Source organism: Myotis yumanensis, unplaced genomic scaffold (assembly GCF_028538775.1).
Source record: "Myotis yumanensis isolate MYYU_CA2020_CCGP unplaced genomic scaffold, mMyoYum1.0.hap1 SCAF_30, whole genome shotgun sequence".
Lineage (NCBI taxonomy): Eukaryota > Metazoa > Chordata > Mammalia > Chiroptera > Vespertilionidae > Myotis > Myotis yumanensis.
This window is the reverse complement of record NW_027223781.1, coordinates 502,152-519,229: the sequence shown is the minus strand read 5'-3', so window position 1 is coordinate 519,229 and position 17,078 is coordinate 502,152. Positions and strand designations below refer to the sequence as shown.

General features: G+C 43.6%; 1 protein-coding gene across 1 annotated transcript; it reads right to left on the bottom strand.

Annotated features, from left to right (window-relative positions):
* Positions 1-15,048: 15,048 nt before the first annotated feature.
* Positions 15,049-15,825, bottom strand: LOC139000785 (zinc finger protein 154-like). Its single transcript, XM_070402818.1, has one exon. It carries the CDS (start codon positions 15,823-15,825, stop codon positions 15,049-15,051), a length of 777 nt encoding a protein of 258 aa, XP_070258919.1.
* Positions 15,826-17,078: the final 1,253 nt, after the last annotated feature.

Genomic DNA, 17,078 nt, shown 5'->3' with positions numbered 1-17,078 from the left:
TGCTAAGAGAAAGGTTAGCTGGGCTTTAATCTGATCAGGTTTAGGAGTGACATGTAACCAAATCTGATTATGAGCCCTCATACAGTACAGAGAGGAATTGGAGGAGGTAACACATAAGGGTGGTAAACTCGAATGGAAAGAGGTATTTTGAGGGACTTGTGTCCAAGGTGTCCCATGTTTAAGACTGCCTATTGGTGGCAAGTCTACTCCCCCTAAGAGGGATGTTAGGTTGTTAGACACAGGAGAAGGGGGGTCCCCCCAAGTGAGGGGTCTAAATAAAGGTGGGTCTATAGCGTGGGTCCAATATAAGGTGGCAGATGCTGGTGCCCAAAACCAATCAAGAATGCCAAACCATACTGCACAGGAGTTGAGGTAAATCAAGGAAGTCATAGCTAGAAAAAGGTTATCTGCTGTGCGTGGAGCGTGAGTATCTTCCAGCAGTTGCTCAGCCTCTGCCATCAGCTTCTTTATCATTTCCCAGGTTATTCCGGGGGCTGTCTGGGTCATCTGAAGGTGCGTCTTTTGGGGCTGTGGAGTCCCCAGGCCCAGATTCTTCATTTCTGGGAGAGGATTGGTCCCATGCCATGCCATGATAGGGTTTAATCCGATGAGTTGGAATCCACAGCGGCCCTGTGGGGGGTAGAAACACATGCATATCCTCTCCCCCATGTGAATAATTCATTGGTTCCTTTACAGTTATTAGTGTCCACATCTCACCACAAGACCTATGGTTTCTGAGCTGGTCCTAAAGAAGTAAAGTGACACTTTATGGGGGATTGAAAGCAATTATTCAAATTCAAAAAATTAAGGGTAAAGAGTGCATTGGATAGCATCATAGCTGGATCCTTGAGTCCTATATTCCCCCTTTTTTGTTTTACTAGCATGTTCTTTAAGGTGGAATGGGCAAGTTCGACAATGGCCTGCCCTGTGGATTATAAGGGATTCCTGTGGAATGCTGGATGGACAGATTCCTGCAAAAAGTGGCAAAGGCATGGCTGCTATAAGCAGGCCCACTGTCAGTTTTTATTTCGGTTGGTATTCCTAAAATGGCAAATGTAACAGATGTTTAATATCATAGTGTGTGGATTCGCCGGGAAAAGCATGAGCACTGATTCTACCAGAAGTGTCTATAGTTACATGTACATACTGGAGTTTCCCAAAAGAGACAATGTGAGTGACATCTGTTTGCCAAAGGTCATTGGCCTGTAGGCCCCCAGGATTAATTCCAATGGAGAGTGGTGAGGTGCCTGTCATTTGACTATCAGGACATTTTAAAACAATTTGTTTAGCTATCCTCTTGGGTTCCTGAAATTTCTTGTGTAATTGGGGTTGATTGGGCTTCCATTAAGGTAGCTGTCATTACTAAGTTGTCTACTTGTTCATTGGCATATACTAATGGTCCAGGAAGGCAACTGTGAGACCTGATATGAGATATAAAAAGAGGATGTGATGGACCATTTAGTAAGGCCTGGAGGCAAAGGAACTGTGCTAAGAGGGATGGCTCTAATGTAGGCTTAATAAGTGAGGTTTCTAAATTTTGTAAAATATAAACAGAGTAAGCAGAATACTAACAATGTTCAGGGGTTGGGAGGGAAATGTTTCTAGTCCTAAAACCAGTGCCCCAATTTCAGCTCGCTGAGTTGATGTGAAGCCCCTTTGTTTAATGGCACCATCAGGTGGTCAGTGAATGGCCGCTTTTCCTGTTTTTCCTGAGCCATCAGTGAACACAGTGAGTGTCCCTGGGATAGGGATATGTAAATTCTTTTTTTTTTGTTAAAATTTATGATAATTTTTAAATTTATTTTTAAAATATATTTCTTTATTGATTTCATAGAGGAAGGGAGGAGGAGAGAGAGATAGAAACATCAATGATGAGAGAGAATCATTGATCGGCTGCCTCCTGCACACTCCCTACTGGGGATCTAGCCTGCAACCCAGGCATGTGCCTTGGCCAGAATCAAACCTGGGACCCATCGGTCCGCAGGCTGACGCTCTATCCACTGAGCCAAGCCAGCTAGGGCATGTACATTCTTAGTGTAATAAAGTAACTTAGTGTGTGACAAAAAAATGTCTTAGCACAGAGAGAATGCTCTACCTGCCCTAAGAAGTCAGCTAGGACAATTTGTAAATCTATGGAAGTGGAAACTGCTTTCTCAAATTGAGTCTTGGTTAGTGGGAAGCGAATGACTGAAGGATCATGTCCTGTGAGTTTAGCACATTGCTGCCTCCCATCTAGGATTAAAGAGCAAATTAAAGCTAGATAAGGTGATAATATTTTGGAGGGAGAATGGGAGCAAAACAACCATTCAGTGAACCTCATTTCAGGAATTAGTTCCCTATAACTCCTGTAGGGGAATGTCTCGTGGGAAATAGAAAATAATTGAAGAGAATGCTGGGGAGAAATTCTACTTAAATATCGTGTATTGAGAGCATTCTCAACCAGGCGGAATTCTCCTATCCCTTCAGCAGAGAGCTGTCTTGGGGAATTCAAAACTGGATTCCCTTTTAATATGTAAAACAGGTTTTGTAAATTTGCTGTGGGAATGCTTAAAACCAGTCCTATCCAATTTATATCCCCCAGAAATTTTTGAAAATCATTTAGGGTTTCTATTTCCCTATTATCAAAGATAACATTTTGGGGTCTGATGGTTCTTTCAGTTAAGATATATCCCAGATATTTCCATGGTTTTGTCACATCTGTACCTTTTCAGGGGCTATTAAAAGGCCTCTTAAGGCCATTTCCTTTTGTACTGAAGAGTACAAACAATATAACAGGTTCCCATCAGGGGCTGCAAGTACAATGTCCTCCACAGAATGGATAATTTTTCCAGAAGGGAACTGTTGCCCAGTTGGCGTAAGTGCCTGATATACATGATACTGACACATAGTTGGGCTATTTGGCATTCTCTGTGGGAGGACTTTCCAGTGGTATCTCTGAGCAGGTTCCTCATTGTTAATTGAGGGGAGAGTGAATGCAAATTTCTCCCAATCTCAGGTAGCCAAAGGAATGGTATAGGAACAATCTTTTAAATCTATTATAATAATGGGCCATTCTTGTGGGTTCATGGCTGAGGAGGGATGTCCAGGCTGTAGAGCCCCCATGGGTTGAATATTAGAATTAATGGCTCTTAAATCATGTAAAAGCCTCCACTTTTTATAATTTTGGGGAATTACAAAAATAGGAGAATTCAAGGGGCTATTAGAAGGTTCTTTGTGCCTAAATTCTAACTGTTCTTTCATGAGTAGATGTGCCTGTTGTAATTTTCTCCCTTTAAGGGCCACTGTTCTACCCAAATAGGGGTTTAGCTTAACCAAGTAAAGGGTAGGGGAGATATAACAATGGTGGTCATTTCTAAAAAGGTGTCTGTAATGTTAGCCCCTACTTCAAAAGGAGCCCCTACTTCAAAAATTGACTGGAATTTGTAAGATTAGGGGTTATATGTAGCCAAATTGCCCAACTGGCCCTTTACAGCATAACAGGCTGAGAACTTTGTAATGTCTGGAAAACTTCCCCTATTGCCACTATCCTTTGATCTTGTTTTACTGTGGGGCATGAGGAGGGCTAATCAAGATGCATAAGGATAGAGCTGTCTGCCCCGGTATCCATCAATCTGGTGAACTTTTTCCCCTTGGATTTCTATAGTGAGGAGGGGCCTTTCCCTGGTTACTAGGTGATTCCAATAAACCCCTCGCTCTTCAGTACTGCCAAACCCTCCTTGGTTTCTCTCCTTTCCTAAAGCATTTGGGACCCAGCATGGTAGTAACCACAGCTGTGCGATCTTCATTTGCACAGGGAAAATATGCAACTGGATTTATCCCTGGTAATCACTATCAATCACTAGGTACTACTGTGACCCCTTTTAAGTTAAGGCTATAAAATCCCAAAATTATGCCTACTGTGCCTGGTGGCAGTGGACCCCAAATTCTCATAGGGACGCTTTTAGGTTCATCACCTTCCTTGAGAATTAGTTCTGTTTTGGTAAGTACAACCCTGGGCTCGCAGCAGTAGCTGCTCAGAGGGAGCAGACAGTGGAATTTCTGTCTGCCTCACGAAGGCCGGTCAGTTGTGTCCTGTTTTTTGTGAGGCCCGGGACTGGCCCCGCTGGGAGCTTCCCTGCAGTGGTGGTAATGAATTGCCATATTTGTCAAATTTAGATTTACATTGATTGGCCCAATGTTGCCCCTTATGGCAGCAGGCACAGACAGATGGGGCCAAGATATCTCAGCCCAGGAGGCTGGCATTTTAGTCCTCCAATCCTTTTTTAAATGCCCCCACTTTTTTTCTACATTGGTAACATTTGGAATCTTTCTTGCCCTTATTCCCAGCTTGAAGGGTTATGGCCAGCATCTGACTCAGGTGGGTTTCTGTTCCTACTAGCCACAAGCTCTGATACATTCCCCCACCCGTGGTGGCCTTTCCTCTGATGGGCTGTATAGCCTTTTGACAATCAACGTTGGCATTCTCATATGCCAGTTGTAGCAAGAGTATATCCGCAACCTGGCTATGACTGATCTGCTGGCAAATGGATTAAGGCGATTTACAAAAATCAACATAAGATCCCTGGGATCCCTGGTGTACATTAACAAAAGAGCCTTGCTGGGATCTGCCTTCTGGAATGCGCTCCCAAGCCCGTTGTGCACAGAGAGAGGTTTGGGCGAACACTTGTGGGTGCAGGTCTACTTGCTGTTGTACATTAACATATGGTCCCCATCCCTGGAGCATTGGGGCCATAATGTGACCAGCACCTGCTAAGTTATTTTGGTTAGCCTGCTGCTCCCAGACCTCATCATATTGTGCTCTCCATAATAGATATTGACTGGCATCCAGAGTTGTTTTGGCCCAAATCTGCCAGTCCCAAGGTGTCCTGTGATAATTTTCAGAAACAGCATTAAGGAGTCCTTTTGTAAATGGACTGTTGTCCCCATTTTCTCTAACACTTTTCCTTATTTCTTTTAAGGTGTTAAAAGAGAGCAGCTCATAAACTCTATTACCTTGTTGATTTTGCATAATTGGGCAAGCCAAAAGCTCTCCTTCTAACATGGCTTGCCTGACACAGGACCCCATAACTGAGGATCTAGTTCAGTGGTCGGAAAACTAATTAGTCAACAGAGCTAAATATCAACAGAGCAACGATTGAAATTTCTTTTGAAAGCCAAATTTTTTAAAGTTAAACTATATAGGTAGGTACATTGTTATTAACTTAATTAGGGTACTCCTAAGGTTTAGGAAGAGCCACACTCAAGGGGCCAAAGAGCACATGTGGCTCAAGAGCCAAAGTTTGCCAACCACGGATCTAGTTGATGAGCCTTCCCACACCAGAGGCGGAGGATCGGGAAATATTTCCTCCAGCGGTAGGGCTTTAGTATTACAAGCTCTACAGGTTCTGCTTCAGGGAAGCGGGGGGAGTAGTAAATTCTCCTGTAGCTCTGTAGGCTTTTGATCTTCAATATGAAATGGGCACAGTGCAGCTCAAATAAAGAGCCCACATAGTTAATGATGATAAGGGCACTCATTTTCTATGGGCTTGATTCCTCTTTAAATTCCTGCCCACTTGTTCCCAGAGATTAAGGTCTAGTGTTCCAGCATTGGGGAACCAAGGATTATAAATTATAACAATCTATAATAATAAAAAGGTAATATGCTAATTAGACCGGACAACCAAACAACCTTCCGGACGTCATTCCAGACATTCTTCCTGATGAAGCTGCAGCAGTGGGGACTGAGGCAGAGGCAGTTAGGGGCGATCAGGCAGGCAGGCAAGGAGTTAGGGGTGATGAGGCAGGCAAACAGAGTGGTTAGGGGCAATCAGGAAGGCAGGCATAGTGGTTAAGGATGATCAGGCAGGCAGGCAGAGTGGTTAGGAGTGATGAGACAGGCAGGTGAGTGGTTAAGGGTGATGAGGCAGGCAGGCAGAGTGGTTAGGAGAGATCAGGCATGCATGCAGGCAGGCAAGCAGTTAAAAGGCAGCAGTCCCAGATTGCTAGAGGGTTCAGGCTGGGCTGAGGGACACCCTCCCCCCAGAACGAATTTCATGCACCGGGCCTCTAGTTTTTAATAAGCCTGTTAGTTGTTCTTCTGTAACAGAGAGACCACTTGCTTTTAATAACTGTTTCAACATTGTGATATATTGCTGCTGTTCTGTGGACAGCTTTTGTCCCATTATGAAACCTTAGCTGAGAAAGAATTCCCTCGAACTTAGAAATCCCAAGTGGGCTCCAATGACTTACTGCACAGTTACTTTCGATTTTGAGGGTTCTGTTGTGTTTTGTTGTGTTCCTTGGTCCTCACATGGAGCACCACTTGCCAGGGCTGATCAGCAGACCCTACGCGACAGATAAATAAATTACTCAGACACTCGTTTCTGTGAAAGCATTGCTAAAGAACTGCTTGGCTATAGGCACCAAGAAGCCCTGTTCATCTGCCTCCGTAGGCTTTTATTGTAACAACAGTTTGAACTAAAATTAACCTCTAGATACAATCAGCAGGGAACGTATCATTGAGAAAACATATGCTTCTACAAGGTCAGGTCTAAAGGACTAAACAGACAGATTCCAGCAAAATACCCAGGGGCTCAGACTTATTTGGAAAAGTCAAGACAGGGGCTGCCGCCTTCAACAAGGTCCCCCTAAAAGGCCCCCGACCTTTTGGAGAATCCTCTTTACAGATTTCCAACCAAGTCCTGTGCTTCCCTCCATTCCCCCACATACATCCATCCTCACATTCCTTCACAAGGATCCTGGACCATCTAGATCCTCCACCAATGCACATAATCCTTCACAAACATTTCCATTCCACACTCTATATTCCCTGTCAGTCATCAGAGTCTTCCCAAATTCCCCACCTTGCTACAGCCTGGGGTTCTATGAACTGACCCTGTGCTTAATCCATCCCTGGATCCTGAGATGGGACCTCCCAAGGGACACCAGATGCCTGTAAGAGAAGGTGAAGAAGGGGCTCACCTGGGGGGTGGAGGAGAAGAATATATTGTCCTCTACATCGCCTCTCTGGAGATTTCCTATTCACTTTCCCATTGGCTGGACCAACTCAGAGAGAAACCTACAGATAACACAAGCACAGAAACACACAGGTACAGAACACCCCCAGCCTCTGCTGGGCACTCAGGTGCCAGGCTTATGTCCAGGCTACAGGCTCACACAGGCCCACACAGTAGACATGGGCAATACCTTGAAGGGGAACACACACATACAGAGAGAGAGAGAGAGAGAGAGAGAGAGAGAGAGAACAAACAATTGGGGCCACCCAGACAGTGCCACAGGATACACACAATGGATATTCCTCCATATGCTGGCAGGAAATCCTATCATCAATCCTGTCCCAATAAACAACCTCTCTGCCCGGTCAACCTCACATCCCATAGTATATTGTCCCTCAGAGTCCAGGGTCTATCACCTTACTTCAGCAGTAGGGGTCTTCTCTGCACTGGCCAAACTTAAGGATGGGGACACCACCTGCATTACAGCCTTCCACCCAATGTGTTATGTTGAGACCAATTCTCAACTTCTGGAAATGCTTATATTGCAGAATGTTCTTGCCATTGAAAAAAACATAGCACCGTTATCCGGAAAATCCATGGTATCTCCAGGACTGGCTGGAAAATTACACAGAAATGTAAAAGTACAGAGATTCAAACAATGCCTGTGGGGCCCATGGGTGTGTGTGGGCCTGTTGAAGGTAGGTGAACTGATTTCAGGGCTTCAAGTATCAGGGGTTGCTCCTGAATACCTGGGAGAATTCTTAGCTCCTCAACCACTCAAATACAAAACACCTCAGTCTCAACTCCGGGCTGAATGGGGCAGAGACCACAAGGGGCATGTCCAGACCCAGAGCTTTTTCCAGGCACTTAGGGTTTAGTCTCAGGGAGCACAGGTATCATGATTCCCTGTGGGTGATTGTGCAGTTCAGCCCGTTCCTCACCCTCCTCACTGACAGCAGGGGACCCTCCCCTACTGTTCTCTCCTTCACTGTGTGTTCTGCCCACATGAGAACCCTGCTGGCTGCTTCACCACAGGGTCCCTGGTCTGTGATGGTGTTCACATGTGTTGACTCATCTGGTAAAAACAAACAAACAAACAAACAAACAAAAAAAACAACAACAAAAAAAACCCCCACACATATATATTGATTAGAGAGAGAGAGAGAATAATGGGGTAACTTCCATTTGTTGTTTCATTAATTTTATACACTCATCGTTTGATTCTTGCATGGGACCTGAGGGGGGAATGGAACCTGCAACCTTGGCATTATTGAGATGATCATTTAATCAATTGAGCTCTCTGGCCATGGCCAAATTTACCAGGGGTTTTAAATAAAATAAGTCACTAATGTATCTGAGAATAGATAGATATTAGAACTACCATGATGGCAGATAATGATAGAAGGCTGGGGTAGGATTCTTAAAATTTCTTAACTGTTTTCTTTATATGAATACTAGAGGTCTGGTGCCAGAAATTCATTCATGGGTAGGGTCTGGCTGATGATCAGCACTGATCAAGACTTTGGCCTGTCTCCTGGGGACTTCATTTATTCTGTGCTTCCCCCTGATGGTCAGTACATGTCATAGTGAGCAATCAAACTCCTGGTCTTAGGGTCAAACTCCCAAGGGGGCATTTTGCATATTAGACTTATATATATATACTAGAGGCCCGGTGCACAAAAATTTGTGCACTCGGGGGGAGGGAGGGTCTCTCAGCCTATCTTATGCCCTCTCGCAGTCTGGGACCCCTCGGGAGATAACGACCTGCTGGCTTAGGCCTGCTCCCGGGTGGCAGAGGGCAGGCCCAATCCCTAAGTGCAGACCCTGGTCGGGCTCAGAGCAAAGCGGATTGGGAGGTTTCGATGCCACCCTCAGTCACACACAGGGTAGGGCTGATTGGGGGTTGGGGCACCACCCCCTGTCACAGTCAAGGCAGGGTCGATGGGGAGGTTGCGGTGCCAACCCCTGTCATGCACAGAGCAAGGCCAATCAGGGGATTGGGGAGCTCCCCCCTGTCACGCACAGAGCAGGGCCCATCAGGGGGTTGGGGAGCTCCCCACTGTCATGCACACAGCAGGGCCGATCAGGGGGTTGAGGAGATCCCCCCTGTCACTCACAGAGTAGGGCCAATAGGGGAGTTGGGGCACCGCTCCCTGTCACACACAGAGCAGGGCTAATCAGGCGGTTGGGGCACTGCACCCTGTCACAGTCAGGGCAGGGCCGATGGGGAGGTTATGGCTCTACCCGGTCACACAAGCCTCCTGTTAGTTTCAAGCTGCCTGGCTGCCGGTCGCCATTTTGGCTGGCAGTTAATTTGCATATCACCCTGATTAGCCAATGGGAAGGGTAGCAGAGTGACCCTAATTTGCATGTTTCTCTTTTATTAGTGTAGACTAGAGGCCCGGTGCACGAAATCCTGCACAGGCGGAGTCAAGCTCCCAGGAGAGGGGATGTGGGAGATTGGCCACTGGCCCTGCCCCTGATTGGGGATGGGCCGGTCAGGTGGGTGTGGACCAGAGTGCTGATCAGGCCAAGGACAGCTGAGGGGGAGCCTCGGGAGGTTGGCCGGCTGGCCTCGCCCCCATAGGGTCAGTTGGTCGGCCACAGTGCATGTCAGCAACTGGCCATTCTGGTCATTCCAGTAGTTCTGGTCGCTTGGCTTTTATATATATAGGCAGATATTTGAAATAAGCTATTATGCCCTGACCAGTTTGGCTCAGTGGATAGAGTATTGGCCTGCAGACTGAAGGGTCCCAGGTTCGATTCAAGTCAAGGACATGTAGCTTGGTTGCGGGCACATCCCCAGTAGGGTATGTGTAGGAGGCAGCTGATCAATGTTTCTAACTCTCTATCCCTCTCCCTCCTCTCTGCAAAAAATAAATAAAATATGTATATATATTTAAAAAGAAATAAGCTATTACAAAGGTAGATTATGTCATTGCAGCAGTAATTTCATGTGCCAATTAGGAAACACTGAAAAGGGGAGGAGGATTTAGTTTCAGGAAGGCAGGCATATATGGAAACATAAAAGTGCTTGTTAAAAAGTGTGTTTTAGTCCAGTCAATATTACTCAGTTCATAAGTACAACCTATGAACCAAGAAGTCAAGGTTAGATTCTGGTCAGGGCACAAGCCATGATTGCAGGCTTGATAAACAGTGTGGGGCATGCAGGAGTCAGCTGATCAATGGTTCTCTCTCTTCCTGATGTTTCTCTCTCTCTCCCTTCTCTGAATCAATAAAAACATTTTTAATATATATGTTGTTAAAATGTATGCTTTAAATTAATTACAATTATATCAAACTTTTAAAAATGTCCAACACTTTCCACTTCCCAATAATTCAGATGTTTTATTATAAACTAGAGGCCAGGCGCACGACATTTGTGCACCCGGGTGGGTGGGGTGTCCTTCAGATTGGCCTGCACTCTTTCACATTTGGGCATCCTTAGCGTTGCTGTGGAGGCAGGAGGGGCTCCCGCTACCACCATTGCACTTGCCAGCCTTCAGCCTGGCTTCTGGCTGAGTAGCACTCCCCCTGTGAGAGTGCACTGACCACCAGGAGGCAGCATTGAGCTTCTGTCCCCTGGTGGTCAGTGTGCATCATAACAACCAGTTGTTCCGCTGTTCGGTCGATTTGCACTTTACCCTTTTATTATATAGGATTTTCTTGAGGACATTCACTGTTACTTTATCAGTATGTTGAAAATAAAATATAACGATGTACTACTATAATATCTTATCATGTTCATGCCCAATGCCATTGTTCTGGCAGTTTGAACCTGGTGATGATGAAAGTATTTACACCAGGGAAATTGACAAATACTACAAACCCAGACTTCACTTAAAGTATTACTAAATGCTTAGACTTAAATAATACTGGTGGAGAATGTTAACAATGCAGATTAAACTTATTAGTGTAGGTTACAAGTGGCTATAAATTGTCCATAGGATAAAAGTTGAGAAAAACAATTTTCTTTCTAGAATTGAAAATCAATGGTTCCATATGGCAAAGAAGTCACTTGAGTAATTGAGGAAGGAGAGAAACTCAAACACATGTCTTAGATGCTGCACTGTCCTCCTATTGGTAAGAATAATAAATTAAATTAAAAAATAGGCAAAAGTTCCTGAGCAGACATTTTAGCAAAGGAGATGAAGACGGTGTAAATTAAAGCAAGAAGAAATGCTCACTATCAAAAATTCTTAGGGAAATGTTATCAAAACAAAAACTAGTTAATAGTATACTCATTTACTGGCCTACTATTTAAAAAAATAACCGTCATATGTGCTGCCAGGGTAATGTAAAACATGAAATTTTCATTATTGTGGGTGGGTAGGAAGGCAAAGGGAATGACCATTTTAGATCACAGATCTGCATATCTTAAAATGTAACATATTCACTGACACTGCAACAGTTAGATAAATAAAACATACACCTGTAGGAAGAACTGAATGCAATATTCCCAGCAGTTTTATTTATAAAACCCCAAACGTGGAAATAACTGAAACCATATACAGATCAATAGATAAAGTGGTTATCCATAGAATACAACATTATTAGCAATAAAAATTAAAGTTAACTATTTACATAAACATTACTGTTGAATCTAAAAATACCTGTGTAGCATAAAGGAAGCCAGTGTTTGTTAAAAAATTATACACCTTATAGTGCCTTTAAAATTATGGAAAATATGAACTTATCTATTGTAAAAGGAGGTAAATCAATGGCTATATGGAGAACTGGAGAATCCAAAAGATTACAAAAGGGCAAGAGGTGAACACAGGGTGTGCAAAAGTAGGTTTACAGTTGTTAGTATTGAAAATAATACAACAGTTAATAAATAATAATAAAAGAATAAAGTCTCCATGGCTACTGTTTCTTATTTTTTTGGGCATGATCACGTTCACTGAAAGGTCATTGGTTTAATTCCAGATCAGGTCACATGTGCACCTGGGTCTACAGTAGTGGGCATGCAGGAGGCAGAAGATTGATATTTCTCTCCCTCTGCATCTTCTCTCTAAAAATCAATAAAAATAAAAATTAAAATATATAAACCTAGAGGCCCAGTGCACGAAATTCGTGACCAGGTAGGGTCCCTAGGCCTGGCTGGCAATCAGGGCTGATCGGGGCCTTCCTTTCCTAGCTGCTGGCTGCTGGCCAGGGCCTTCCTTCATTCTGCGCTGCCCCCTGGAGGTCAGTGCCCATCATAGCAAGCAATCAAACTCCTGGTCTCCCGTTCAAACTCCCCAGGGGACACTTTGCATATTAGCCTTTTATATAAATAGTTATTTAAAATAAGAAAATAAATTCTGTGTTTTGCATACTCACAACCATAAGCATACTTTCGCCCCACCATGGGTAAGGGTAACAGAGAAGCATATTTTACATGTGATGGTTTCTGAGCTTTATTCTTACGTTCAACCTCACCAAATAGTGCACATTAGAAAAGTGCTTTTTGTTGCATGTCAGTTATACATATACCTAAGTAAAGCCTTAAAATGTGGTTCCAAATAAAAACACAGATATCCCTCTGTTGTTAGAAAATTAAGTGGAAACTCTATACAGATATCACCATCTCTCTCCTCATTTCCTGAGAGAATCATTGTTGCCTCAGTGGCAGCAAATATTGTCAAGAAGTGAAGACTACTGCCATCAGAATGATCAGGAATGCTGAATTGTCAAAAACACATAATCTGGGACTAATCATACGATGATCCTTCCTCTAGCCTTGAGTTCTTGTTGTGATAACCTTGAGGTGCACACCATAGAGTAGTGGTCTCAACCGTCCTAATGCCGCAACTCTTTAATACAGTTGCTCATGTTGCGGTGACCCCCAACCATAAAATTATTTTTGTTGCTACTTCATAACTATAATTTTGCTACTGTTATGAATCATAATGTAAATATCTGATATGCAGGATGTATTTAGGCAACCCCTATGAAAGGGTCTTTCGACCCCCAAAGGGGTCGCGAACCACAGGTTGAGAACCGCTGCCATCAAGGGACTCAAGGGAATCTCCAAAACCATGAGATTCTTTTCACAACCAATCACTTCAGCTACACAAAGAACAAACAAGCCTCAAAACTGGGTCATTTGTGGATAATGTTCAGAAGAGTCAATTTTCATCCAATATTCTGCCGTCTCTTCCACTCACTATGAAAACAGTGTTTGTGCCAGTATTACTTGCACTTCACAGTGCTACAACAAATGAAACCAGCCTAAGAAATTTCACACATCATGGCACAGGGCTCTTTTACAGCATTTAAGACATACTGTGAACAGAGAATATAATTCATATTGTTCACAGAGCACAACAAAGGACTCTTCTTCTGGGTGATCTTTGACCTCACCAATAATACAGGCACCAGGCTAAAAAATTAGAATCAAAAACTCATGCAGATTTTCGTTAAAGGACTAGGTTAGCAATACAAAATATACCAATATTGGACAAAGAGTGATTTCTTTCCATTATTATGTGCCTTCCAAAACTCAGAATGTTTGGGACCCCACCATATCTGTTCCCCTATGCATGTGACAGATCACAAATATCTTTTCAAATAATCCCATGCAGTGAATATAACCCACAAAATTAAAGGTGAAAAAGCAAAAAACACCTTTACTAAAAGATTATAAACCAGAACAGAGGACAGCAAGCAGTTTGTAGGTTGGTGAATTAGAACCTAAAATTCCTCAGAGGATAATGTTAGAACAATGATAGAAGCACAAAAAAGGAATCCTCTTCTGAGGGACCACTGACCTCACCAACATTAGAGGCACCAGGCTGCAAATTAGAACCACAAAGTTATGCAAACTTTCTTTCATTGCCTTGGTCAAATGTATAATATAAGCCAATATTGGACAGAGTGATTTTTCTGACATTATTATACACTTTCCAAAGAACAGAAAGTTTGGGACCCCACCATATCTGTGATGATTGATCACAACATTCGTACCAAATCATCCAGAGTGAATTTTTTTCTTTTTTTAATTATCCATCCATCCATCCATCCATTCACCCACCCAACCATCCATCCACCCACCCACCCATCCATCCACCCAGCCAACCATCCACCCATCCATTCATCCATCCACCCATCCATCCATCCACCCACCCCTTCATCCATCCACCCATCCATCCATCCATCCATCCATCCATCCATCCACCCACCCAACCATCCATCCATCCATCCATCCATCCATCCATCCATCCATCCACCCAACCATCCATCCACCCACCCAACCATCCACCCACCCATTCATCCACCCATCCATCCATCTATCCACCCACCCATCTATCCATCCATCCATCTATCCACCCAACCATCCACCCACCCAACTATCCATCCACCCACCCAACCATCCATCCACTCATCCATTCATCCATCCATCCATCCACCCACCCATCCACCTGTCCATCCAACCATCCATCCATTTACCCATCCACCCATCCATCCAGAGTGAAATTTTTTAAAAAATTAAAGCTACGAAAGAAAAAACATCTTTACTAAATATCATTAACCAGAATCAGAGGACAGTAAGCAATTTTCAGGTTGTTGAATTATAAAGTAAAACAATTCATAAAAGCATAATGTGAGACCCACAATGTCCCTGAATGTGGTAGCACTCCTTAGCTTAGGATATGTAGTCTGGACAAACCTTGGGTCAGATGCATTTTCTAGTCAGAGAGAAAGGAATGAAGATCCTGTCAAGAGCTCGGAGTAATCGGAATTTTCCCAAGCACAAGTGAGAACATAGAATACATTTCCCCTGAGCACACAGGGTTTGTGACTGTTCACTCTTCAGGTGAGCCAGGTGGTAGAGGTGAAATTTCTTCAGCCACACATGCTCACTGTGACATCAATCTGGTGTTAGATTTGGGCATGTTAGCAAGTGCAATACAGCGCCTTCAAGCTTCACTTGTACCCGAAACTTATGAGGAATCTAACAGAGTGTATGTTCCATTAAAAGGGGTTTAAATTTAGGAAAATAGGTCCCAAAGAGTTGCCTTCAGTGTTGTTATTCTAAGTGAGAAAAATAAAAGCATTCCCTGAACGTTTAATACATCTCTCCAGTGTGAACTTTCAGGTGTTTAATAAGGTTAGATTTTTGGCTAAAAGACTTCCCACATTCAGTATACTCATATGGCCTTTCTCCAGTGTGAACTCTAAGGTGTGCAGTGAGATGAGCCCTTTGCCGAAAGGACATCCCACATTCTCTACATTCATATGGCTTTTCTTCACTGTGAACTCTGTGGTGTTTTTCAAGGTAAGACTTATCACTGAAGAACTTCCCACAATCACAGCACTCATATGGCTTGTCGCAACTGTGAACGCTCAGGTATTTAATAAGGTTAGATTTTTGGCTAAAAGAATTACAACATTCAGTACACTCATATGGCTGCTCTCCAGTGTGAACTCTGAGGTGTCCAGTGAGGTGACTCCTTTGACTAAAGGACATCCCACATTCTCTACACTCATATAGCTTTTCTCCAGTGTGAACTCTCTTATGTTGAAAGAGGTTAGAGATTTGTCTAAAAACTTTCTTACATTTGTTACACTCATAAGTAAGTTCTCCAGAACAGACACCCTGAATTTTAACAACTTTCAGGTCGTTGCTGCCAGCGTTTTCACATTCATCCCCCTGATGAAGATTTTTTCCATCAAGAAATTCCTGGGAAATCCCACTGCCACAGTGTAGTTCCTCAGGGTTGGAAGTGGCCTGGTGCTGGGGAAACTCTGAGTTGTATTTAAAGTCTTCTCCAACCTTCCTGCTGGTTGAAGGCACTGAAGATAAATAGAAGCTGCACCTGTTCACAAAGGAGGCCCTATCCATAGCTTATTTCCATGGCCCCTTTCCACATTCATTCCTCTGTTGCTGGTGAGGGTTTTCACTGAAACAGACGTCTCCAACACGTGCATCACTACAGAATGCTTTCTGCTTAAAATATGCTACATCTGACTCAGTCAGGTGCAAAATATGTTGTAACACAGAGAAACACCGCTTACACAGAAGGGTTTTCTGGGTTGCTGGAGCTGTCTTAAAAGCCCTGACCTGTGACTCTCCTTGTATAGATACACTTTGACCAGAACAGGCCTACTTATCATCCATGTTATGCCAACAACCTGAAAAGTGAGAAACGATGAGGAAATGAATATTGAATGTGGTGACAGGGGGAATTTCCATTGCAAAGGTGTGTTATGTATCACAGTTGGTACATGCAATTCTCTGAAAATAAGAGATATGCAGAAAGGATTAATAAGAGGCTCTTGTAACTTTCTTGGCTAATGAAGATCATAAAACAGAAAGGCCTTGCCAGATATATGACACAAAAATGGCAAGCACCACATGGATTAGAATATGGAGCTCCAGCTAATCCTTCAACTAACAGCATTTAGCAGGGCTTGTTGACTGGGGAAGGGGACAAGCTGAGCAAGAGGTTGGTTCCGTCTTACTCCAAGTAAAATTCAATAAAGGAGTAGCTGGTTTCGAGGACTAATTACCACATATGTGCACCTCATAACACATGAGCACGTCAAAGTTGCAGATGATTGCAGAGGCACCAGTGCAGAGAAACAGGTGATGAAGAGGTGAGCAGTCATCACTGGGCCAGAGCTACACAGCTTGCTATAGTATTCAGGGAAGAGAATATTACAAAAAATTGAATGAAAGCCTTAAAAGAACAGCCCATAGTTCATGTAAGTGAAGACCATAACATGACCCAGGTTGCCACAAAGAACCGTTACCCAGAGAAAGAGTACAGAAGTTGAAGCCATGCATATGGACACTGTCAGCCTCCCATGAAGAGAAAGTGCAAGCTGGGACCTATTAAGCTCACTTCAAGACTCCTCACTGTTTCCTTTACTTTTTGAGGTAACAGGTGTTAGGGATGTTCATGGAGACCTTGTTCAGGGCTCTACATCCAGCTCATCCCTGGCAGCCACAGCACATTTGACAAGGCAGTGGGTAAAATGACCAGAGGCCATGTTCCCACTGTGGGAGAGAGAAAGCTTTGCCTGAGGAATAAAGGAAGAGAGGTCATCACCTCAGGACACTGGGAGAACATCAAGGTCTTACCTACAGATGAC

Coding starts and splice junctions, on each gene's coding strand:
- LOC139000785 (XM_070402818.1), bottom strand. CDS start 15,825: ATGGATAGGGCCTCCTTTGTGAACAGGTGCAGCTTCTATTTATCTTCA.